The sequence below is a fragment of the Polypterus senegalus genome, chromosome 5, assembly GCF_016835505.1.
Source record: "Polypterus senegalus isolate Bchr_013 chromosome 5, ASM1683550v1, whole genome shotgun sequence".
Classification (NCBI taxonomy): Eukaryota; Metazoa; Chordata; class Cladistia; order Polypteriformes; family Polypteridae; genus Polypterus; species Polypterus senegalus.
In genome coordinates this window covers 205,011,164-205,037,045 of record NC_053158.1, presented here as the reverse complement: position 1 = coordinate 205,037,045, position 25,882 = coordinate 205,011,164, and the positions used below count along the sequence as shown (strand labels likewise).

At 44.1% G+C, this 25,882-nt stretch overlaps 1 protein-coding gene across 3 annotated transcripts; it reads right to left on the bottom strand.

Annotated features, from left to right (window-relative positions):
- Nucleotides 1-247: 247 nt before the first annotated feature.
- rnf182 (ring finger protein 182) lies at nt 248-19,040 on the bottom strand. Of its 3 annotated transcripts, none has more exons than XM_039754002.1 (2): nt 18,456-19,040; nt 248-1,463 (listed from the first exon to the last, which is right to left on the bottom strand). In XM_039754002.1, exon 2 carries the CDS (start codon nt 1,251-1,253, stop codon nt 507-509), a length of 747 nt encoding a protein of 248 aa, XP_039609936.1. In that variant the 5' UTR covers nt 1,254-1,463; nt 18,456-19,040; the 3' UTR covers nt 248-506. The 3 variants fall into 3 exon arrangements, with proteins under 3 accessions (XP_039609936.1, XP_039609935.1, XP_039609937.1); XM_039754001.1 differs by lacking the exon at nt 18,456-19,040 and adding an exon at nt 18,143-18,208; XM_039754003.1 differs by lacking the exon at nt 18,456-19,040 and adding an exon at nt 3,892-3,940.
- Between the last annotated feature and the right edge of the window lie 6,842 nt (nt 19,041-25,882).

Genomic DNA, 25,882 nt, shown 5'->3' with positions numbered 1-25,882 from the left:
ATTGGGTTAGGAGAGAGCAATATTTAGGATTTGAGCAACAGGAACCTATGTGGGTGACTTAGGGATCATTTGGGGGGCTTTGGCCGGTCACTTAGCGTGTCACCAGGTGATTTTGGTTGATTTTTAGAGGTGAGAGTCATAAGCATATGTTGATGCTGAGTAGGACCCCTTTAGTTTGTATCTTTCTGCCAATGTGTGCCCGGCGTGAATCCCACCGCTGACCCCAAGTACCTTGCTGAACAAGTCATTGGTTAAGATGCCAGATTTAGTATTTTTTGCACATACATTAGAACCTGAAATATAACAAAATTGCATACGAGTCCAAGGAGCTATAAAAGTCATGAAGTGGCTTACTGCTGTCACAGAGGAAGGTGAGGCGAGGGCCAATGTGGCACTAATGACACCCCGGCAGGTCCAGCTCGTTTATCGCATTATTTTTAAAATGACCTTTTTAAACAACAGCAAGCGTCCCCATTCCAGTCTGAAAGAAAGGCACAATCAATTTCTTAGGAAGAGATGCAATCTAGGAGCTTGTGACAAAAGCATTGGCAGAAGCCGTAGATAATAAAAATGAGCAGGCTGGAAGGGACCAGGCTGACAAACACGATGCCCAAAGTGACCTCACGTAGCACCAACAGGTAGACGCCCAGGGGCAGCGAGCTGAAGTAGAGGAGGCCGAGCAGCCAGACCAGCACCCTGCCAGACGTCTGGCACAGCGAGGAGATGAAGCTGCGCAGTGCCCACCGGCGCGACATGGCGGCGATCGGGTTAAAGCCGGACGGCTGGTAGAGCTCGACGACTGGAGGGCCGGTGCCAGCCGCCTGGGCGGTGTCCCCCTGCACCTCCATGATGGTGATGACCAGGCAGTTGGACGACGAGTCGTGGGAAGGGTTGACAAAGGAGGTGAGCCTCTTGGGACTGAGCAGCAGCTCGGCCGAGTTCTCCTGCAGGTAGCGGCCGCTCTTCTTGCCGAAGGCCAGGGCCGTCACGATGTTGTGGTCGTCGGGCAGCTCGTCCACCGCGTCCCCTGACAGTAGGCAGGTCTCAAAGCGGCAGAAGGGGCAGGTGACCATGTGACGCGGCGGCTCCTCCAGGTCCACCAGCTTGGTAAGGCACTTGGCGCACATCCTGTGGCAGCACTCCAGCACCTTGGGTCTCCGACTCTTGAGGTTGTACTGGTTGTAGCAGATCTTACACTCCAGCTCCTCAGTGCAGCAGGCGTCCACGGGCACCTCTGACATTGGCCCACTCATGTTTATCCCCCACCGACTCTCTTTCTCCTCTAACAAGGGGGTCCTTTTAAAAGGCAGGAGGAACAACAGCGACCTGCATCATCTAGCAAAATAGAAAGCACTCTGGGAATCCAAAAGGATTGTCATCTTTGCAGGCGGATGGGCAAGCCAGACGCACTGGGCTATTGCTGGAGAGCGGGCACAGCCATGCCAGAGGACTTTGGAGACCATCTGCAGAGAGAGAAAAAGAGCAAGAGAGAGAGAGATAAGAGGAGGCCATTGTTGAGTCCACACTGAGAGCTGAAACAGTGGCACAAAGCTGGCTCTGTGACTGTCCTGCTGGCACAAATGCCACCCAATTAGTGGCTCAGTCTGGGGTTTGTGCCAAAGCAATAATGGTGAGTGTGTCATTTAGAGGGGCTGCTGCTTTTTTAATGAGGCCCCCAAACATTCACAACCTGCCACCCCCCTCAGGCCTACCAAAAATCAACTTTCTCAGTGCACATCAATGGCAGGAGCAACAGCCCCCAACAAAAATGCCATCCAGGACTCGTCACCTTCTTCCTCCAATACGTTACTTACCACACGGTCACTTATGGACCCCCTCATCATCTGACCGGCACGCCGTCTGAGTAGCTTTTAACAGTCTGATACAACAGAAAACGAACATTGTAGTGTTTTACTTAATGATCATTGGGTATATAGCGCCTTTCATAGGGTGCCGTGTGATTTAAACAAATTGGCATCATAGCAAGAATTCTGTCAGTCAGTGAACAAGTAGCACCTGTCGAGTCTGGAGTGTCCACTCTGATCACTCATTTATCAGTCATTGCACATATAGCGCCTTTCACAAGAAGCAGGAACATCCCACTGCTGCCACCTCGTGACCACAATGCTGTACAGAGCAACGGTCTTTAGAGCCTGAACTCTACTTTATGTAAAAAACATGGCGTACTGTATATAGTGCCTTTCACACATAGTGAACCACGCGACTTAAAAATCAATTCTCATTTCATTCAGATACAGGAAGTCAGGATTCTAATGCACGAGTCAGTGAGTGCAGCAACGTTCACAGGGTGACATCTGATTTAAATATTAATTGTCTTTATAAAAGGCATTCTAAAGCAACACACATTCTATATGTACAGTTTATAGTGCCTTTCACAGGAAGAAATATGATCCCTCCGCTTCCACCTTGTGACCTCAATGCTGTATATCTATCTACAGTATTACATAGTGCCTTTCATCTATCTTTCTATCTCTGTCTATATATATTATGTAGTGCCTTTCATTCTATCTATCTATCTCTCTATCAATCTATTATATAGTGCCTTTCACGTCTATCTATTACATAGTGCCTTTTCTATCTCTCTATCTATTATATAGTGCCTTTCATTCTATCTATCTATCTCTCTATCAATCTATTATATAGTGCCTTTCACATCTATCTATATTATATAGTGCCTTTTTATCTATTATACAGCACCTTTCAAATCTATCTATCATATAGTGCCTTTCATATCTATCTATCTATCATATAGTGCCTTTCATATCTATCTATCTATCAGAGGGGACTGGGCAGTCTAATGGTCTGGAATCCCTACAGATTTTATTTTTTTTCTCCAGCCATCTGGAGTTTTTTTTTGTTTTTTCTGTCCACCCTGGCCATTGGACTCTTATTCGATGTTAATTAATGTTGACTTATTTTATTTTTCTTTTCTTCAGTATGTAAAGCACTTTGAGCTACTTTTTGTATGAAAATGTGCAATATAAATCTTCATAATGTTGTTGTTATCTATCTATCTCGCTATATTTATATATATAGCGCCTTTCATATCTATCTATTATATAATGCCTTTTCTATGTATCTCTCTATTATATACTGCCTTTCATATCTATCTATCATACAGCACCTCTCATATCTTGTCTCGGGGTACTAAAGGAGATCATCTATTTGAGCGCTTTATGAGTTAACAAATCAGTTCACGTGACTCTTGTACCACCCATTGTAAGTCTTGGGGGGGGTGGGGGGTCTTGTGCTCAGCTCCATTGTCTACAGTCAGGGTGTTAGCGGCTGCAAGTTTTTTTTATTTTTGGTCTCAATAAAAAGTGAAGGTCTATAGAAATGTCGGTCTGCTGCGGTTTGTAAGTTTGGTTACATACTGTATCTGGTGACTGGTGTGGCAGAGTGACAACTCAAACAAGCACGCCATGCAGAATTAAAACAGCGAAATGCTGTAGAAGGTTGGTTAGAGTGGAGGTTTAGCGGGTGTGCGCCCCCCTAAGGTTGGTTTCTGCCCTGCGCACGTTGCTGCCAGGATGGGCTGAGGCTTCCTGCAAGACTGAATTGCGTTAAGTGGATTCATTAAATGACAATGACAAACACATAAAGAACTTAATGCAGAGGCTACGCTGAGAATTGAATTGTGTTCGATGGGCATTTCAGATGTAAACGCCTTGAGCATGGGAAAGGCGCTATATAAATACAATGTATTGTTACTACTACTACTAATAATAATAGTAATAATATTGCTTCCACACATAAAACATTGCCTTCGGTAACTGAATCTTCCTAATTGCCTTTCTACGGTGCCCTGTCCGTGCTGCCCTTGTCTCCCTTACGTGATTCTCAAACAGGCGTATAAAGTCTCCTTCCTACCCACTTGATGGAGAGTCCTGGTCAGTGGCTTTGCCCGTCAGTGGTGTCGCTCCACACAAACCTCCAGTCTCCTTTGGCCGTCTGTGCCTCCCGTTATCTAAATCTTCACTTTGTTGCGTCCTTTTCCAAGAATGGGAATGCAAAGAGCTGCGACCTCAGAAGTGACAGAGAGGACAAGGAGACGAAAGGCGAGCTCAGGGCTGCGACCCAATAATGGGGGTCCCAAGGGGTCGGTGCAATTCTGGCAGACAATAGCATGGCATCTAAGTGAGCCCGTCATGAACTGCCTTGGCATGACCTTATTTTCCCTTTTCAGCATGTCATTTGGATCTTCTGCTTCACTGATCATGAAAAGAACAACAAAAGATTGAAAACGAAAAGAGACAAGTGTGCATTGGTCGACAATGGCGTCAATCGACAGAGACATTAGCGAAACAGCAAGGATGAGAGGCGCTATAAGCCAACATGAGCCTGTTGAAAATGAAACACATCCGAATGGGAACGTCTCTGGGTATTTAATAAGACCTCAACAACGGCGCTGTTCCTAGCAAAGCCCATTCACTACATTTGGGAGTGTGCCCACTTTGCCAACCAGTGTTACCCGGGTACCCACTTTAGGCTAGTCAACACTCAACTGTAGTAATTGTGGTGGCCCGATGCCATTATTACCCTTTACAGTGCCCATTTAACAACACAGTGAACCCCATTCATTACATAAGGGAGTTTGCCAACTGTGCCAGTTAGTTCTACCCAGGTATCCGCATTGGGCTGGGCAAGACTCGCCTGTAACTTAACAATGGGTATCTGTCATTTCTCAAAACTGTGACTTTTACGGTGCCCCAATGCCATTTAACCCTTTTCAGTACCCACTAAGCATCACAGTGAATCCTATTCATTAGATATGACAGCGTGCCAACTTTGCCATTTAATTTGACCCAGATGTCCACGTTGGCCCAGACCAGCTCAGAACTAATTTAAAAAAAAAGTCATTGGTATTTACTTAAAATTGGGAAAATTAGGGTGGCCCAATGCCACTTAACCCTTTACAGCACTCATTAAACGGCAGAGTCAATATCATTCATTAACTGTGGAAATGTGCCAACTTTGCCAGTCACTTTCACTTGGGAACACGCATTAAGCCAGGTAAAACTGAACTGAAATGCGAAAAAGGAATCTGCCTTGTCACAGTACTGCAATAATGGGGGCATTCTAATGCCATGTAACACTTAACAGTGTGCATTAAACATTACAGTAATTCCTATTCATTAGATATGAGTGTGCCAACTTTGCCAATCAGTTTGACCCAGATCCCCACACTGATCTTGGCAAACTTGAAAAGACATTGGTATTTACTCAAAATCATGAAAATGATGGCTGCCCAATTCCATTTAAGCATTTACAGTGCCCACAGTTAATGTCATTCGTTAGATACCAGCTGTGCTGCCCATTTAAGAGGGGTTGAAATAATAAACAATCAATGTAGACCTCAGCGTTAACATTTACAGCACTCCATGTACTGGAAAGTATTTTGTAATGAATGAATTACTAAAATGCATTGCATTTGTCATTCCAACAGATGATGCATCACAAACACTTGTAGTAATAAAATGCATTATTACAAATATTTGTGATGCGCCATCTGTTGGAATGACAAGTGCAGTGCATAGGTTTCTCTTTTATGCCATTTGGTATGGGATTCATAAAAGCAGTGTTAATATGTGTAATGCACCATCTGTTGGAATAACAGGGATATAGCAACTGAGTGAACACAGATGTTGTTATATTAAGGTAGATGGGAAGGTGCCATCTTTCCCAGTTAGTTTGACCTAAATTACCCACATTAGGCTGGGCAAATCTCAATTGCAAGCATTTTATTACAGCAAATGTGTGTGATGTGCCATCTGTTGGAATTGCATAGACATAGCGACCAAATGGACACATGGATACACAGACACACACATGCTTACTGTTTTATTAAGGTGGGTGGGAATGTGCCAACTTTGCCAGTCAGTTTGACTCAGGTACCCACACTGGGCTAGGCAAAACTCAACTGGAAGCATTTTATTACTGCAAAAGTATGTGATGCGCCATCTGTTGGAATGACAGAGACATAACAACCAAATGGACATACATATATACAGACACACAAATGCTTATTGTTTTTTTAAAGGCAGATGGGAATGTGCCAACTTTAGAAATCAATTTGACCCAGGTACCCACACTGGGCTGGGCAAAACTCAACCTGCAAGCATTTTTTACTGCAAAAGTATATGATGTGCCATCTGTTGGAATGACAGATACGTAGCAACCAAGCTGTCACACAGATACACAGACACCACAGAGGCTTATAGTTTTATTAATGTGAATAGATGTGCCAACTTTAGAAGTCAATTTGACCCAGGTAACCACACTGGGCTGGGCAAAATTCAGCATGCAAGCATTTTATTACTGCAAAAGTATGTGATGTACCATCTGTTGGAATGACAGAGACATAACAACCAAATGGACATTATATATATATATACAGACACACAAATACTTATTGTTTATTAAGGTGAATAGGAATGTGCCAACTTTAGAAGTTAATTTGACCTAGGTACCCATATTGGGCTGGGCAAAACTCAAATGCAATTTAACAAAGGCATCTGTGTTTTCTCACAACTGTGAAAATGAGGGTGGCCTGATGCCATTTAACCCATTACTGTGCCCCAATAAACAGCATAGTAAATCTCATTCATTGGATATGGAAGTGTGCCAACTCTAACAGTCAATGTGACCCAGGTGCCCACATTGGGCTGGGCAACACTCAACCTACAGTTTAATAAAGACATCTGTCTTGTCACAAAACAATGAAAATGAAGGTGGTCCAACATGCTGTAACTCGTTTGTATCCATGCAGGGCCAGACATGGAGTACGGACGTTTAAGGCACATCTACCTTCTAAAGCTCAATGTGTGTGTCTGTGTTTGTTCTTTATACAATTTCACTCCCATTGTCCAATCTCAATCATGATATCCACTTGGTCAGGAGGAGACACTTGACTACATTGGAACCCAGCATTTTGACTCTGGGGGGTACATTGGGGGTCCTTATTACTGCAACTGAAGTGCCTTGAACATGGGAAAGGCGCTATATAAATAATATGTATTATTATTAATATTATTATTATTGTGTTTTAAATAGGGCGGCATGGTGGCGCAGTGGTAGCGCTGCTGCCTCGCAGTTAGGAGACCCGGGTCCGCTTCCCGGGTCCTCCCTTCGTGGAGTTTGAATGTTCTCCCCGTGTCTGCGTGGGTTTCCTCCCACAGTCCAAAGACATGCAGGTCAGGTGTATTGGCGATTCTAAATTGTCCCCAGTGTGTGCTCGGTGTGTGTGCTCTGTGGTGGGCTGGCGCCCTGCCCGGGGTTTGTTTCCTGCCTTGCGCCCTATGCTGGCTGGGACTGGCTCCGTGACCCTGTAGTTAGGATATAGTGGGTTGGATGATGGATGGCTGTTTTAAAGACTAAAGGCTTTGAGCTCCTAATGGAATTCGTCTCCAGGATGGCCCACTTAAGTTTTTGAGTTCTGCCTTCACTTACTCCCACCCACTGCTAGTTCATATATGCGGACATGGTGGAATATTTTGTCCTGCTGTTGATTAACGTTGAGTACACAATGGATTTGCACGCCTGGTGTGGATATCCTTCACAGAGCAGGGAAGCCAGAATGCTGGATGACTGACCAGAATGGAGAGGCTACTCGACTAGTATGGTCAGCGGTCGGTCACTTTCCTGGTCTGGAGGCCAACAGAAATGAGGGACACGGATGACAGTTCTTTTCTGGATTTACGTTCTTGTCCCGTACCTGCTTGTTCGCGTGATTTCGTTTTCTCCTGAGGTTCGCCCTTCCTGAACACTGGGATGGGGTAGGACAAAACTTTACATTTCACTCTGAGGTGATTTTCATTCCAGTCCACCATCATCATCATCATTTGCACATCTTATACCGGACTTTTGCTGCGTGTGTTTACCATTTTGTGCTCCTTGTTCATTCAGTAACCATCGCCTTCAGGGGGAACTGGGTGGGTTTTTGCGTGCACGTTGTTTGTTAAAATATTTCTGAGGACTTCTGAGGGAAGCACTGCAGGACACGAACTCCTGGGGTCCCAAGGTCTCAAAAGTAGGCGTAGGGGTCCGGACTGGCAGACCCACAAAGAGCTGGGATTGAATTGGCAGCTGGGCGCACGGGGCTGGGCAGGTCCCCAAGGCCTCAGTATGGCAAAGAAAGGCAGCAACTCATCCAGGAGTAAGGAGGAGACACGCGTGAGTAAAAAGGTAGGGATGAGGCAGCAGGGGGCCTGGACTAGGTGGGACAGTGCGCTGGAGCGTGAGGTCCCCTGGTCTGATGTCTGGCGGGCACTTAAAATTCCTGCTCCAGTAAAACATCACGCCTGTGGCATTAGTGAGACACCGACTTACCCCTTCTGCTCAGGAAGGGGGTCATTAGAACACGTCCTCAGCATCTGCCCTAAAGCCCTGGGAGATGGTCACCATCATCGGTGACATGGCCGAGTGTTAAGAGCAGTGGTGACTCCTGTCTCCTCGACCATCCTCACCCACCTAGCAGGGACATCGTCTTTGTGACGGCAGGTGAAGAGCCCCCATCTAAAAATGACAGGCATGCCCACTTCACTCTGAGCAAGACTGGCAGCTAATGGTGGAGCGGAGTAAACAACTTAACTATCTGGCGCTCGTCACATTAACGTCATGACGGTCAGATATTGTTGTACCGTCAGTAGCCACGAAACAACCGGCAGTCATGGAGCTCACTGTGCCTTGGGAGGATCACATGGAGGAATTACGCCAAGTATGAGGACCTTCGAGAGCAGCGCCAGGCACACGGATTGGCGAGGTCATTGCCTACCAGTGCAAGTGGGTTGTGGGGGCTTTGGGACTCTGGAGAGTCTTCACTCATCTAGGCTTGACAGGGTCAGAAAAAAGGAAGAGCCTCGAGATGGCTCTGGATAAAGTGGAGTGAACTGATCATCCCTGGGTGGCTCGCCTGGGTGAGGCTGTCTGATGTCGGGAGACCTGACATACCTGATGACCCCCAGGATACATCACTGGTGGCGCATCCCAGTGCATCCGTAGGTCACATTTGTATTCTTTATTGTCAATTCATTTATTATGTGTCACCTGTTACCTCCATGTCAACTCATCCCACCTTTGGACCTCATCGTCATTGTCACAGATGTTAATGAAACTTGGCCTGCTGATTTTCCGCTGGTCATTAACTGCTGTTCAGCAGCATTGTAGGGGAATTGTAGCTGTGATGGACACTTCAGATAAGGAGCCATGGAGAGCAAAACAAAGACCACATTATCAGGAGATATTATAGTACAGCTTTAGTAGAGAAATGGACCAATGTTAAAATATACATTTCTTCAATATTCCATTTTTAATATTATAATCACTCATAACATGGGAATTTTTATTTTTGGGGATAGCATAGTACTTACACGAAATATAGAGTGAGCTGGATAAGAGCTTTACAATGATACAAGAACCATTTCTGTGCAACTCATATGTGGGGGAAAATAGCCAATCAAAGTCATAACCCCCCCATGCCCCCCAATAAGTTCAGACTTTGTTAGCTTAAATCTCTCTTCATATTAATCCAGGACATGGGGACATTTCAGTTACTCACATGGCCAAATAAACACCCCAAGTTTCTTTAAAATCTGTGACAACGGGTTCAAAAGTGGGACGATTTGACATGAGGTTACCCAGATGTGCAAACTGGACGAGGATGAGTGCACTCCGGGGGTCCCTAAAGTAAATGAAAGAAATCACCGCTTCAGGATGGCGTAGATCTAAACGTCTTGCCACTGCTGGCCTATGCTGTTGGACGTATTCGTGGATATTTACATTTGTGGGGGTCCTGAACCTCCATGAGTCACGGGGGCTTATTGTACAAGGATGGGAAAGGCTCTACATAAAATAACATGTATTATTATTATTAATATTATTATTATACGCAGAAAGTAAAAATGTGAGGTTTACAATACATAATAAGAGGTCTGAAAACTGAAAGTCCACCTTATGGGAAGGATTTACGAGTCGTGGTGGACTTGTCAGTATTATGTTCAGAAGCCATGAAGAAGGCTAACAGAATGTCAGGTTATATAGCGCCTTGATGTGTGGAGTGCAAGTCACAGGAGGTTCTGCTCAGTCTTTATAACACACTGGTGAGGCCTCATCTGGAGTTCTGGTTGCAGTTTTGGTCTCCATAAAGAGACAGCAGCACTAGAGACGGTCCAGAGGTGAGCGGCTCTGTTGATTCAGGGCTGCAGGAGATGAGTTATGAGGAAAGATAAAAAGAGCTGAACCTTTACAGAGATGAAGAGGAGGACTGGCTGAAGTGTTTGAAATTATGAAGTGAATTAGTGCATTGAATTGAGACGGTGACTTTAAAATGAGTTCATCAAGAACATGGGGACACAGTAGAACATTAGAACAGTCTGGATGAGAAAAGGCCATTCGGTCCAGCAAAGCGCATCCATCCTTCTTCTAAAATGACATCAAGTTGAGTTTTGAAAGACCCTCAATTCCTTGTGTCCACCACACTACTTAGTAATGGATTCCATGTGTCTGTTTTTCTCTGTGTGAAGAAAACTTCCTGATGTTTGTACAGAATCAACTTGATGTTATTTTGGAAGAATTAACTGGACAGGACAGTTGGGCTGAATGGCCTGTTCTCATCCAGATTGTTCCAGTGTTCCAACTGTGTCCCTTTGTTCTTGATGAACTCATTTTAAAATCACTGCCCGCGGCTTCATGTGGTCCAGCGCTTGAGAACGTTGATGCTGATGTCTCGTGAAACTTTCATGATATTTGTAAGTAATTCTGAGGCCAGTTTATCTGACTCCCAAATCCCTTGGTGGCATCCTGCTCACCCTCCTCTGTCACGAGAGAGCGACATCATCTCCAAGTGGACATCCCAGCCGCTTGCTTTTAACTGAGAGTCACAGGCTTTAATAATTGATTGTGCTTCGCTGCCAGCTTTTCCTCAGGTGACGCTGTTTGTGTTCATATCCGAGTCCGCAGGGAGGCCAGGCAGGCCAGCAGATACTCGTTGTGTGACATGCTGTGTGCCTCTATGAAAATACACTTTAACTACCCACCTAAATGCTACACACTAATAATAAATAATAATAATAATAATAATAGATGTGAAATACACTATAATAATAGAAAGATAGATAGATATGAAAGACACTATATGATAGATAGATAGATAGATAGATAGATAGATAGATAGATAGATATGAAAGGCACTATATAATAGATAGATATGAAAGGCACTATATGATAGATAGATAGATAGATAGATAGATAGATAGATAGATAGATAGATGTGAAAGGCACTATATAATAATAATAATAATAGATAGATAGATAGATAGATAGATAGATAGATAGATAGATAGATAGATAGATAGATAGTGTGGTCGGGCTTGTGCCTCCTCCAGACTGAGAGGGGGCGTCCGTCCTGGTTATGTTGGGGGCTTCGGGTAAAGGGCTTGGAAGCCCAGCCCTGTAAGGACCCGTGGCCACCGCCAGGCGGCGCCCCAGTGCCTGATTATCCCAGGAGCCCTGCACTTCCGCCACACCAGGAAGTGCCGGGGGGAAGACGACAGGGGACACCCGGACGGTTTCCGGGTGCGCAGCCGGCACTCCCGCCACACTGGGGTGTGTCCGTGGGAGATTGCCGGGAAGCAGCTGGAGCCCATCCGGGTTCCTATAAAAGGGGCCGCCTCCCTCCAGTCAGAAGTGGATGTCGGGTGGAAGTGGACAGAGCTGGAGTGAGGACGGGAGGCGGTCAAAGAGAGAGAGGCACTGGACTTTGGGGAATCGGTGCAAGAGGCACTGGGGTTTGTGGTGCACGTGACTTTTGTAAATAATTAATTGTAAATAAACAGTGTGTGGGTGAAACTATGTTGTCCGTCTGTGTGTGTCCGGGCCAGCGTTCACAATGGATAGATGTGAAAGGCACTATATAATAATAATAATAATAAGATAGATAGATAGATAGATATGAAAGGCACTATATAATAGATAGATAGATAGATAGATAGACAGATTTGAAAGGCACTATATAATAATAATAATGATAATAATAATAGATGTGAAAAGCACTTTATAATAATAATAGATAGGTAGCCAGATGGCTGTGGAAGGCACTATATATCAGATATTTTATTAATTTCAAAAGGAAATTGAAATTTTGCAGCAGCTGTTGCCCCACATCGACAAAGCTCAATGTTGTAATAGACAGGTATATATCAAAGGCGCTATATAACGCAGTGGCTTATAATGCAAAGAAAGCGCATGTTCAGCACGTCCCTGCAGAGTTGCCCAGTGATGTTCTTCCACTTTTTTTCTACTATGGGCTGGCAGGGAGGCGACACTGCCACAGAGACACTTTGTAAGGACAAACCTCCAAAGGGTCTCCAGTTTCCTTTGAGGACCTCCAGCCAGTTTGGATTCTTCAGTCAAGTGAATTCAGAACGAAACTGCAGCCCCCTTGCCCATGTAGAGCTGGTCCGTTGGGCTTCTCTGATGGTCTTTATCGCCCACATTTTACGACCCTAAATGTGTCCCCCAGGTGTTTGTGTGTGACAGCCTTTCGCCCCATCGTCCAGGACGGAGTTGAACCCTCGTCCAAGCTCAGTGACTGACATAAATGAAGGTTTTTAAAGGGGGACTCAGGTAGCAGCCGACCCCCGCAGCACAGGCTGAGAGGCGCCGGGGACAAAGATAGCGCAACACAAATAGAACCCCTTTAATTATTCATGAGTGAAGCTCCGACATAAGGCACATGGTAATGTATCTTTGTTTAAAAATGTAACACACCGCGATGTCACCAGCGACACCCTGGCACATCCCCAGCTGTCACCATAAGGGTTGTTGTATTATTAAACAGCACGAGTTTACAAACAGCAGTTTTGTGTTAACCTTACTGAGATGAATAATAATAATAATAATAATAATAATAATAATAATATTTACCAGACGCCTTCACCTGCAGAGACTTCCAAGGACAGCGTGTTATAAGCGGGGCTCAGGCGTGCGGGTGGCGCAGCGTGTAACAAATGAGAGCTGAACGGTTGGTCTTGCGCTGTAAAGTCAGAATGCTTGGCGCGCATACTCGGCCTCAACGAAGACGGACTGGGGTCCCCATCCAACGTGACTTCTTACTGGTGGCGTCTTTGGAAGTTGGTGGGGGGGTGGTGTGGGGGTCTGGTGGTCCTGGGGCTTTAGCCCCCGATCTCAGACCTCACGTCAAGTCCCACGTTCTTCGAGAACTCCCCCCGTTCAACATTCTAACGGCTTCGCAAAAAAAAAAAAACAAATATCAAACCAAAATTCCCTCCAAATGCCCACTTTGGGGGTAGGTGGGGTATGGGGTGGTACTGCGCTTAAGGTGGGCATGCCACTTTGCCATCTAAAATGAAAGGTAGGACTAATGGCCTTATTAGCTGCTTCTACCGGGTGTCCCTTGCCCCCTGCCGGAGGACGAGTACACACTGGAGCGGTAGGGTGCCGCAGTGAGTAGTGCTGCCTTCAAGCAGACAGTTAGTTTTTTAAATCTTTACAGAATCCTGTCTTGTGAAAAAGTAAGTGCACCCCTTGGAATGTTTTTTTCTTTTGTTTTTTTTATAACCACACGTGGACACTGGTGATGTAGTTGAAGGAAAACAAAGAATATTTAATCTTGCAATAATTTATTCAATAAAAAAATCAACAGCTGATTCATTTCCATCTGTGGAAAAAGTAAATCCCCCTTTAGGTCTAAGAGCTGGCATTGCCCCTCAAGTCAGTGTTTCCGACATCATCCATGACCTAATCCATGCAAAGTTCTTTCACCGGTGTCATTTTAGAGGGGTGCCTTACATACAAAGCCCTCCAGACCCCCCGAGCATTGCCTTGGCTGTTCCAGAACCTTCTATCTCATTCTTTTCAGCCCTTCCCTGGTGGATTACCTCATACGTATGTCATATTTCAAAGGTCCACTTGCACTTGAGCTTCGATCTTCGGACGGGTGGTCTCACATGATCCTCAAATCCCCACCCATCACACAATGAAGAAGCCCCCTTGGATTGCTGAGCAGACCCTGATGCAGCACAGTAGCCCCCCCACCAGACTTTACATTTGTCGTCTTCTGGTGCGGTGACCAAATAAATCAGTGAGGGCCTCGTCAGCTCCAGAAGTCCTGAAGATCTCCCCGCGCAGACTGCAGTCTTGCCCCGATGTTCTTTGTGGGTTTCCTCCTGGCTCGCCTCCCACGTTGATCTCAGGTGTGCAGCCTCGGGGTTGTTGACATCGAGAGCTACCGGGTGGTCCCGCTTCTCAGAGACGTCCTTCAGCTTCTCGTGTTTCTGCTCTCAGCCTGGACCTGCTTGGGGGGGCCTGGCCTGGACAAGTGGCCAGTTGGTTGGAAATCTTCTCGATTTCTAGATGACCTTCCAGAGAGTTCCATGGCTGATGTCCGATTGTTTGGAGGTTCAATGCCTTCCCAGAGTCCTTCTTTCTGAAGCCCTCAGAGGGCTCTTTTCGGTGCCAACACACACTTGGGCAGTGAAGAGCAAACCAAACAGAATGTCTGAGGTGTAAGTGAGATGGGAGTTTCAGCTGTTATGGGCTTAGCCCCCCTTAAACATCATATCGGAAAGCATTTGGGCTGAGGGGGCTACTGAAGATCATGGGCTGAATTCCAGAGATCCTCACTTAAGCCCCCAAAGCCCCCCAGTGACGCAGTTGGTTCAGACAAGGTCCTCTCTCGTGATGTTCTCACCATCTTCATTCCATCTATTCTGAGGTATTTGTTGAATGATTAAATGTAGGGATGTGCTTACGTTTTCCATATTCGACATTTATTTCTGTCCCCTTCATCCATCGAATCGGTTTAAATGAAGGTCAAATCTCAGTCTCAAGGGGTGTCTTTACTTTTTCACACTCCTGGAGCAGTTGTTTGCATGTTTGTGGAGCACAAGACCCCGTCTGAGGGTGGCACTGGCAGTCTGGGCATTCCGTCCAGGTTTAGTGCCAACCTCAGAGCCAATGCTACCACTTCCATCACCGGGACCCCGAAAGGGGATAAAGCGGAGGGAAGTTACAGAAACGTTCAGTCCACGCAGATTCCTCACAAACACAATGAGCGTGGGAAAGGCACTATATAGATAAGCCCCTAACCCTGAGGACGACACCTCAGCCAGTCCTAAACGTAAAACAAATAATAACGGATGGATGGACGGGCGGGCGGCCTAAAGCAAAAATCACAAACCAAGAAGATACTCGCCAAGTACTCAAGCATTTCATTTAAAGTCAATACAAAGCAAATCGAAAAACCTACCGAGTGATCCAGAGCCTTAAAAATAATGGATGGGCAGGCTAAGCTTAAGAGAAGATCAAATACATCCAAGAAAAACAAACTGTAAGTCCAAACAGACACGAAAAACCAGGACTGGAAACCAGTACAAGGCAAACAGAAGAAAACGCAGAGGCCAGTCCTAAACGTAACAAACAACAAACTGAGAACCGAAAAGAAGACAAAACCAATGCAGAGGACAAGCCTAATCTTACAAAGACGCTTTTGGGAGCTTCTTGCTGTAGGGAAGTCCTTATCTGAGCTACCAGCTGTGCTGGTTGGAATCTAAATAATTAACGCCGACCTCAGAACTAATGTCTACTATGCACCATGTGATGTGTGGGTCTCTGTCATGTGTCGTATGGTATGGGATTTGTAAAAGTAGCGTTCATGTTTGTGATGCGCCATCTGTTGGAATGACAAATGTAATGCCTTTGTCTCCATTATATGCCATTTGGTATTGCATTTGTAAAAGCAGCATTAATGTTTGTGATGCGTCATCTGTTGGAATGACAAATGCAATGCATTTTATTACTACAAATGTTTGGGATGAACCACCTGTTCGAATGACAGAGGCATAACTGGATGAATACGCACAGACATAGACACTCATTTGTAGTAATGAAATGCATCACAAGAAGCATTTATGATGCAGCATCTGTCAGAATGCCAAATACAATGCATATGTCTCTGTTGACTGCCATTTGTATCGCATTTGGCAAAAGTGTTTATGTTTGTAATGCACCATCTGTTGGAATGACAGAGACATCACTGGACAGACACGCAGAGACACAGACACTTATCTGTAGCAATGAAATGCATTACAACAAACATATGATTTATGATGCACCTTCTGTTAGAATGACAAATACAATGCAAATGTCTCTGTTACATGGCATTTGGTATCACAAGGTGAATATTTGTGATGTGACATCTGTTGGAATGACAGAGGCAGAGCAAGTGGACGGACACACAAAGACACAGACGCGTATTTGTAGTAATGAAATGTATTGGATTGTAATGGATTACCATCTGTTGGAATGAAAGATTAATTCTTTTACTACAAATGTTTCTGTTTTGACTGCAATGCATACGTCTCTGCTATGCCATTTGGTATGGGATTCATAAAAAGCAGTGTTAATGTGTGTGATGCACCATCTGTTAGAATGACAATGCATATATGTCTCTGTTGTGTGCCAATTGGAATGGGATTTGCAAGAGTAGTATTAATGTTTATGATGCGCCGTCTGTTGGAATGATAGAGACATAGCAACTGGACAAACACACAGATGCACAGAGACAGACAATTATTTGTAGTAAAAAATGCATTACTCGAAGTGTCTGTGATGCGCCATCTGTTGAAATGACAGAGACACTGCAACCTGATGGACACATAGACACTTATCCTTATACAGTATTATGGTGGACATTGCGTTAGAAAACCGGTAGGCGAGCTGTTACTTTGAGCTTGTTTTGTTTTTAAAGATTTATATTATTTTATATTTTTTCTTTGTGAGGAGGCTGTGCGTGGATCAGAACCTAAAGTTAGTGCTCTTGGTTTCGAGGGAATACGAGCAGTAAACGGTAAACGTGTTGCACCAAGTGTTGGAGTTATTAGCAGATCATTGCAGTGATTTTTGTCTTGTTTGATGTGTGAGTCAGGGCTGGTGGTCGCTGTTCTCTTAAACTCCATCATTTTTATTTTCTTTTATTTCTTTGTACTCTCGCCGCGGGTCCGTGCAGGAACACGAAGGGATTGAGGTTTTTTTTTTGTGTGGGTTCTCGTGTGATAGGAGTTTGCAACCGCGGGTTTGAAGCGTGTCGTTTTTTTTTTTTCTTTGGTTTTGTTTAAATATACATCACGAAGAATTGCAACTTTGTTCTTTAATCTTTGACTTATATTGATATTCACATCTTTGACATTTTCTTGGTGTGTTTTTTTTAGCCCTTTGTAAATCTACTCCTGCCCAGATTTATGGTTTCATGATGTGAATTATTTTAAAGTGACTCCGAATTGAGGCAATGAAGAATTTAAAACTTTAAATGAAGGGGATTCCGGACCCCTAATTAATTTTTTTGGGGGTCGCTAGCATATTTAGTGCTGTACAAACGTACGTTGCGGACACGCGCGAGGGACTTTCCCGTCATTTAAGTCGCCACTTGAGGATCTCCAAGTTCTACAAGACCTGCAAGTTGAAGTGGCCGCTCTCATCTGAAACCGTAACCCGTCATTTATATAATGCGGCTGTTTTAAGACGTGTAGAAAGAGCTGTTTATCTATTAAACATTAGAGGACAACATTTGTTAATTATTAACATATTTACATTAGCTGTGGCCTAAAAAACCTTTTATTTGATATTTATTTTAGTAATATGTGTATCAGTTGAGGGGGTCGGTGACCCCCCACTTTTAAACTCCGCCTATTGCTCCACTGTAAGCAAGGAAATGGGTGAGCTAACGGATAACGAACAGGCATCGCCATACGGGACAGCAAAAAAAAAAAAATAAAAATAAATAAATAAATAAATAAATAAATAAATAAATAAATAAATAAATAAATAAAGCGCCGGACGAAGATGCACCTAAACTGCCGCGATTTTTTTTGTCACTCGAATGAAGCGGACTGTGGATGCGCAGCCGCGGAGGATCACAAAGATGCCCACCCATCTCTGTTTAAAGCTCCAAATCGCACTGGAGCTTTCCCGGAGGTTTAGTTGGCACTTTTTGAAAAAAAAAATCAAGACCAAAGAAACAAGATCACCTAATCAAATAACATCAAACATTCCAAATAAAAGTGCCGAGTGAACCGAATGTATTCAATAGGATTAGGATTTGGATTACCTGACAGCCCGGGCGCTCGTCGCTTCCCGTCAAGCACGATCTCAAAGTGCGCTCTTTGTTACCGCGCGCGCGCAAAAAAAAAAAGTGATGAGCCCCGTCGCTATGGCAACAAGGAGACAGCACGCGGAACAAAAGGACGGCGGAGACAGCAGCTGACTGCCTCGCTCGCTCGCTCTTTTTCTCACACACACACCGCGGATTTAGAAATAGCAGTTTATTAATTAAGCACACGGATAAACAAGTAAATATACAAATAAACAAACAAACAAATATATAAATAAGTACCCGCTTCAGGCCGATCCTTTGCACTCACCTCCCCGGCTCCATCCGCCAAGTATCGTCCGCGGGTTGCCCGCTGTGCCACCTGCACACTGGGTGCCCTCCTTGTATCAAGTGCCACCGCGGGCGCCCCGACGAATCTGACCTGACAGGCAAGTGGCGGAGTCATGCGACTGCACGCCGCGTAATTTAACCCAGCGGCTCGAGTGGCAGGGAATCACCTGAGAAGGCTTCTAAAATATAAAAAATAAATAATAAAATAAAGGAGGAGGAGGAGGAGGCCGGGTGACTCGAGTCCGGTGTCTTCTTTAATTTGAGGTTCTCTGGAAGCGGGACATGCGGGTTTTGGGCTCAGTCCACCAGCGTGACATGCCGGACCCAACCTTGGACGGGACGCTTCTGGTTTCTGGAATGAAGATGGTAGCCATTTCTCTAACGTTAACATTCGAGATCCTCTCTAATCTGATCGTGACGTCACTTGTAATAAATGTGCCCACCTAAACGTCTGAGTCTTCTGGCGTCAAATGGGCCACTCCACTGACACTCACTATGTTCATGGCTTTTAGTAATTGGGGTGCCTGCCTTGGAGAGCCCCCCACACTTACACCATAAGTTCCTCCCCCCCGATTTAGAGGGGGTGGGCGGTACGAATGCTGGGGTTTGGCACAACAGAGATGGGCACACAACTGGACTCACCTGAATGTCGGCTCAGTCGTGGCTTGTGTTTGATTTTCTCCCGCCTCACCTGGCATCTCTCAGCTAAGTGTAGCCCGTGACAGACTGGCACCTCACCCAGATTTGGTGTCCACCTTGTGCCCAAACATGTTACAACTGCAAATCAGCATGGCACCTGTCCTTGTCTCTCTGTTCCCAGCTTCTCCTGGCCACTCCCTCTAAATTTGGCATCACTGGGACGGCCCCCAGGTGGTCTGAGTTCTACCTTTTGGGCAGATCCTTGGAAAGGAGACATGCCAAGGGTGCCCCAGGGGTGCTGGTCCTCTCCTCTTCTCTCTATACACCTCCTCACCAGGCCCTCTCATCGGCCTGTGCTGGTGATAGTCAGCTGTACCCGTCGGACCTTCCAGAAGACCACACGGCCCCCACGTGAATCTCTGCATGTCTCATTGATATCTCAGCCGGGGTGAAGGAGTGCCATCTGAGGCTCCACTTGACAAAGACAGACCTTCTCTGCCATCTTTGTTCAGCTTGGCTCGTTCTTGGTAGCCTTGGGGTGGTGACCAGCTGTGCTTCACTGACCCTGTCGCTGGGGTCTCTCGGTCTTGCAGATTCACTCCAGACATCAACCCACCAGATTGTGACTCCTGGTACACACATTTTGGTCTTGTCACATCTGAACTCCTCCGGCTGTCTGCTGGCATGTGTCACCAAGTCACTGCAGAGGATTCAAAATGCAGCGGCATGTCGCCAATGTGGGCACCTGGCTACTCCCATTTTCACATCCCATCGGCTCCCTGCAGCAGCAGCACACATGATGCCCACCTACAGAGAAGTCAGTGGGTCAGCCAGCTCCTGCACAAATGGAGACCCTCGGGAGGTCGTCTGCTCCTCCTGGACCACTCAGGTCTGCTGAAACACTGCAGGGTCTCAAATCTCAGCCCACACTCTTCACGCGTGACTCAGATAGCTGGTGGAACGAGCTGCCCACCTCAGCTCATGGAGACTCTCGTAACCTTTTTAGATTTCTGTCTGACTGACTGATGGTGAACTTGAAGTGGAACTCGCTGGCATTTTGTTCTGAGTTCTTGGCTTGTGATGGTCAACTTTTTCACCTTGTCCTGTCACACGAGATGCTCACTCCATAATGTTGACATCTTCTTGTAAGTTGCCTTTTATTGTACTTTTGCTAACTTTTAGCAGAGGCGGGCAGAGACAACCTCCATTGTACAGAAGACACACGACTCGAATGCGTAGAACCTTTAAGGTGTCCATCTGTTTGAAGGGTCTTGCTTATAGTGCCTTTCAACTGTGTCTGCTTTGTATATGGCGCCTGTCAGTCTGTCTATATAACTACAGAGCATCTCTCTCTGTCTACCTAACTCTACTGTATAGTGCCTTTCATTTCATTTCTATTATATAGTGCCTTTGACATCTGTCAGTCTATCTGGATAATTGTAGAGCGCCTTTCATCTCTCTTGCAGTCTGTCTAGTCTATCGTAGAGTGCCGGTCATTTATATTATGTGGTTTGTTTCATTTCGTTTTATTACATCAACTCTTCCACATCTGACAACCCGCCCATTTAATTATATCACAATTTTCACCTGTAGCCCCATCTACCTTAGCCTATTGTATAGCGCCTTTCATTTCAATTATATTGTTCATGACTATCTATTATATAAGGTGTTTCCAGTCCATTCAGAGAACTGTATAGCGCCTTTCATCTCTTGGTCTACCTAATTCTATTGTATAGCGCCTTTCATGTCATTTATATTGTTCATGACTATCTAATGTGAATTTCTGAAATTCCCCTTGGGATTAATAAAGTATCTATCTATTTATCTATTATATTAAGTATTTCCTTTGACGTCTGTCAGTCTGTTCATATAATTGTATAGCGCCTTTCCTCTCTCTCTCTCTGCCTATCTGATTCTATTATATGGTGTCTGTCCTTTCAATTATAAAGCTGGTTTCATTTCCTTTTATTATAGAGATGCTTTTACATTTATTCATAAATTCATATAACTGTATAGCGCCTTACATGTCTCTTTCTACCTAATTCTATTATTTAGTGCCCTTCCCTTCATTTTTATGAATCGTAGAGCCTTTCATTTTTATTATACTGTATATTATTAAGTGCCTTGGAAATCTCTCAGTCTATTTAGATAATTGTAAAGCTCCTTTCATATCTCTGTCTGTCTGTCTGTCTGTCTACCCAATTCTATTGTATAGCGCCTTTCATTTTAGTTATATTGTTCATGACTATCTATTATATAAGGTGTTTCTAGTCCATTCAGAGAACTGTATAGCGCCTTTCATCTCTCTCTCAGTCTGCCTAATTCTAGCCTGCCATTTCTGTTCTATAGTGGCTTTCCTTTGGATTATATGGCATGTTTCATTTCTGTCTATAATGCAGTGGGCTTCTACACCTCTTAGCGTATCTATTGAATTATATCACAGCTTTCCTCTCTCTCAGTCTACCTAATACTATGGTATGGCGCCTTTCATTTATATTGTTCCTTTCATTTTATATAGTATCTATTATATTTTGCCTTTGAGATCTATCAGTTTATTCATATAACTGCATAGCACCTTATGTGACTTTCTCAGCCTACCTAATTCTATTATATAGCGCCTTTCATTAACATTATGCAGTCTGCTTTATTTCTATCTATAATGTAGTGGCTGGTACACCTCTCAGCATATCTATAAAATTAATTCTATTGCAGCTTTCCTCTCTCTCTCCCTCTGTCTACCTATTTCTATTATATAGTGCCTTTCATTTTAGTTCTATACATCTTTTCATTTGTATCTATTACATAGTGCCTGTTATTTATATTTTATAGTCTGTTTCATTTGTATCTATAACGTAGTGGCTTGTACACCTCTCAGCATATCTCTATAATTATATTTTAGCTTTCCTTCCTCTCTCGGCCTACCTAATTCTATTATATAGTGCCTTTCATTTCTATTATATACTTCCTTTTATACGTATCTGTTGTATAGCGCCTGTCTTATTGTTCCTTTTGTTTTTATCTACTGTATAAGGGGTTGCCTTTGACATCTGTCAGTATAACTGTGGGCCTCTCAGCATAGCTATTTCTATTATACAGCGCCTTTCTCACTTCTCAACATGTCTGTTTAATTCCATCACGGCTTCGCCCCCCTTTTCGCCGTCTCTCTCTAATGTTCTCGTATCAACGCCTTTCGCTTCTCGTTGACGGCATTCTTCCCCACCCCCACACCACGAGAAGCCCCTTCCTTCCCAGCAAACCAAAGCACGGTGGTCTACAAATCTCACATGAGCTTTATTGGAGATACAAGCGTGCAGCAGCAGTTACAGCATCGAGCAGAGGTGACTGGAACATTCTGGAAATGGAGGCCGATTTGTTAACAGAGTTAAGAACAGACGAGTATCATAACGAACGAGCACGTGCACATTGGGGGTCTGCGTCACGCTCCATGTGCTGGTGGTCCATTATTGCTAAAGCTGTTTCTTTCATTTCCTTTTCTTTTTTTTCCCACAGACCCCTCTTTGCAGATCTTGTGGTTGCTGTCCTATTTCAGAAACCAACCAAATGAAATTTCACGTGACGGCCACAAACTGTACAGACCCACGTTGTGTTCCCCCCCGCGCACGGCTCAAGTCCATAACACAGAATTCTTCTTCTTCTCCCCCTCTCAATATACAGACAGAATATATAAATCTGGTAAAAAGACAATCGTTTATATACAGCACGTATTTACACATGTCAGTGTTGTATCTACATAAAAATGAAATCGACGAGAGCATCGGCGACAAGAAGTCACGTGACAGAAACCGGAACATGTGACCAGCGCGTCCAACGACCGCCAACAAACGTCACTCCTGAGAGGATCGAAGGAAAAGCTGCAAACGGCCACCGCAGCCAAAACAGAATCGTCTGAAGGAGACGTGAGCGGCCATGTCGAGCTGCCAAACCGACTAAGTTACGGACATAGAAGATACGAAAATTGGGTGATAATAAGGGGACAGTTGGGCAAAACGACGAGACAGTAAGGAGCGGAAATGGAGATTTAGAACCAAAAGATGAGACAGCAAGATGTGGAAATGATGACAGAGTAAAGAACAAAAAGGGAAAAACGGGAACAGCAGACGAAACGGCAAGACACAGGAACAAAATAATCTGCCGTATACGCAAGAAGTCGTGAAAACAACAGACGATAAATCACGAAAATGGAAAACTCGACGTTATGGGAATGAGATGATAAATCATACAGGAGATGGAAAGTCGTGGAAACAGCAGGCGATAAATGACGGAAATCAAACATCAGGACAAACAGACGCGACATCAAGACACGGAAACAAAATACTATGTCATACACATGAGATCGTGGAAATACAGGCGATAAATAATGAAAATTCTAAATTAGAACCCGGAAATCATGAGAACGAGACAATGAGTCATGAAAACAACATACGATAAACAACAACAATGGAAAATTAGAACAAATAGACGAGAAATCAAGAAACAGGAACCAAAAGATATGTTATATACGCAAGAACAGAAGTCGTGGAAATAACGAAAAATTCAAAATTAAACCACAGAAATCATGAGAACAAGACAATAAATCACAGAAGAGACAGGAAGTTGTGCAAACAACATACGATAAATAATAAAAATGGAAAATGAGGACAAACAGAAAGAAACGGGAACAAAAGAATGTAGAATATGTTCAAAATACGCACACGCCAGGACCGACTGTGCATTTTTAAAAACGTACTGGAAACGCTTAACTTTAGGACACAAATTCACGCAGCAAACACATCTTTGCCATTTTTTGAAGAAAAAACTTTGACTTGAAAAATACCAAAGTTATCCTTTAAACAGGCGGTTTTCATAATGTGGGCTGAGCCAGAAAAACGAAATAACGAGACTTGAAAATGAGGACAACAACACAAAATGTCAAGTTGAGGGAACGAGAAAAGTTGAGAAGTCGAGTCAAGGCGTTACAAACACAGTGAAGCGTGAGGCCGATGACGTGAGACAGAAAGTCAATGGAAAGAGGAAATTCAAAAGAGACACAAGAACGGAAGTCGTGGAAACAACTGGCAATAAATCACGAAAATGAAACATTAGGACAAACGGAGAGACATCAAGAAACGGGAACAAAAGAATATGTTATACATACAAGAAAGAAGTCGTGGAAAAATAGGCGATAAATCATGAAAATCGAACATTAGGACATGGAAATCGTGGGAACGAGACAATAAATCACACAAGAGACAGGAAGTTGTAGAAACAACATACAACAAATAACGAAAATGGAAAATTAGGACAAATAGACGAGACATCAACAAACAGGAATTAAAGGATATGTTATATACGTGGAAATGACGCCAGAGTAAAGAACACAAACAGAAAAAACAGGAACAGCAGACGAAACGGCAAGACACAGGAACACAAGAAGTCGTGAAAACAACAGACGATAAATCACGAAAATGGAAAACAAGAAGGACAACGTTGTGGGAAGGAGATCATAAATCATACAGGAGATGGAAAGTCGTATAAACAGCAGGCGATAAATGACGGAAATCAAACATCAGGACAAACAGAAGAGACATCAAGACACGGAAACAAAATACCATGTCATACACACGAGATCGTGGAAATACAGGCGATAAATAACGAAAATTCTAAATTGGAACACGGAAATCATGAGAACGAGACAATAAGTCATGAAAACAACATACGATAAACAACAACAATGGAAAATTAGAACAAATAGACGAGACATCAAGAAACAGGAACTAAAAGATATGTTATATACGCAAGAACAGAAGTCGTGGAAATAACGAAAAATTCAAAATTAAACCACAGAAATCGTGAGAACAAGACAATAAATCACAGAAGAGACAGGAAGTTGTGCAAACAACATACAATAAATAATAAAAATGGAAAATGAGGACAAACAGACGAGACATCAAGAAAACGGGAACTAAAGAATGTAGAATATGTTCAAAATATACGCACGCCACGACCGACTGTGCATTTTAAAAAATTTACTGAAAACGCTTAACTTTCAAACACAAATTTACACAACAAATGAGTCTCTGCCATTATTGTGAAGAAAAAAATGTCTGTTTCAGTAGTGTGGGCCGAGCCAGAGACACGAAATAACGAGATTTGAAAAATGAGGACAACTACACAAAATGTCAAGTTGAGGGAACGAGAGAAGTCAGGCATATAAAAGTGGAAGTCGTTAAAACGAGACGAGACGTTACAAACACAGCGAAACGTGAGGCCGATGATGGGAGACAGGAAGTCAAGGGAAAGAGGAAATTCAAAAGAGACACAAGAACGGAAGTCGTGGAAACAACGAGACAGCAACGCAAATGGAAAATCAGAACAATCGCACAAGACGTCAAGGGGAGGAGAACAAGATAAGTGAGACGTATGAGAGAGGAAGTCGTTAAATCGAGATTAGACGTTACAAACGCAGACAGACGCGAGACTGAAGTAAGTCGGGCACAGGAGACAGGAAGTCGAGGGAAAGAGAAAATACACGACGGACAGAAGAACAGGAGTCATGGAAGCAATGAGAAGAAGACTGTAAAATCTACACACACAACACACCAAGGCAAACGAGGAGATCGAGATTCAGAAGCGCAATACGAGATGAGGAGACAAAGAGCCCCCAGCACGACGCAGCACAGACACAGGGTCGGGGTCCCGTTCAGACCAGCATGGCTGCTGAGAAGGACTCCATTGGCTTACAACCAGAACTACAACAGGAGAAGTGGC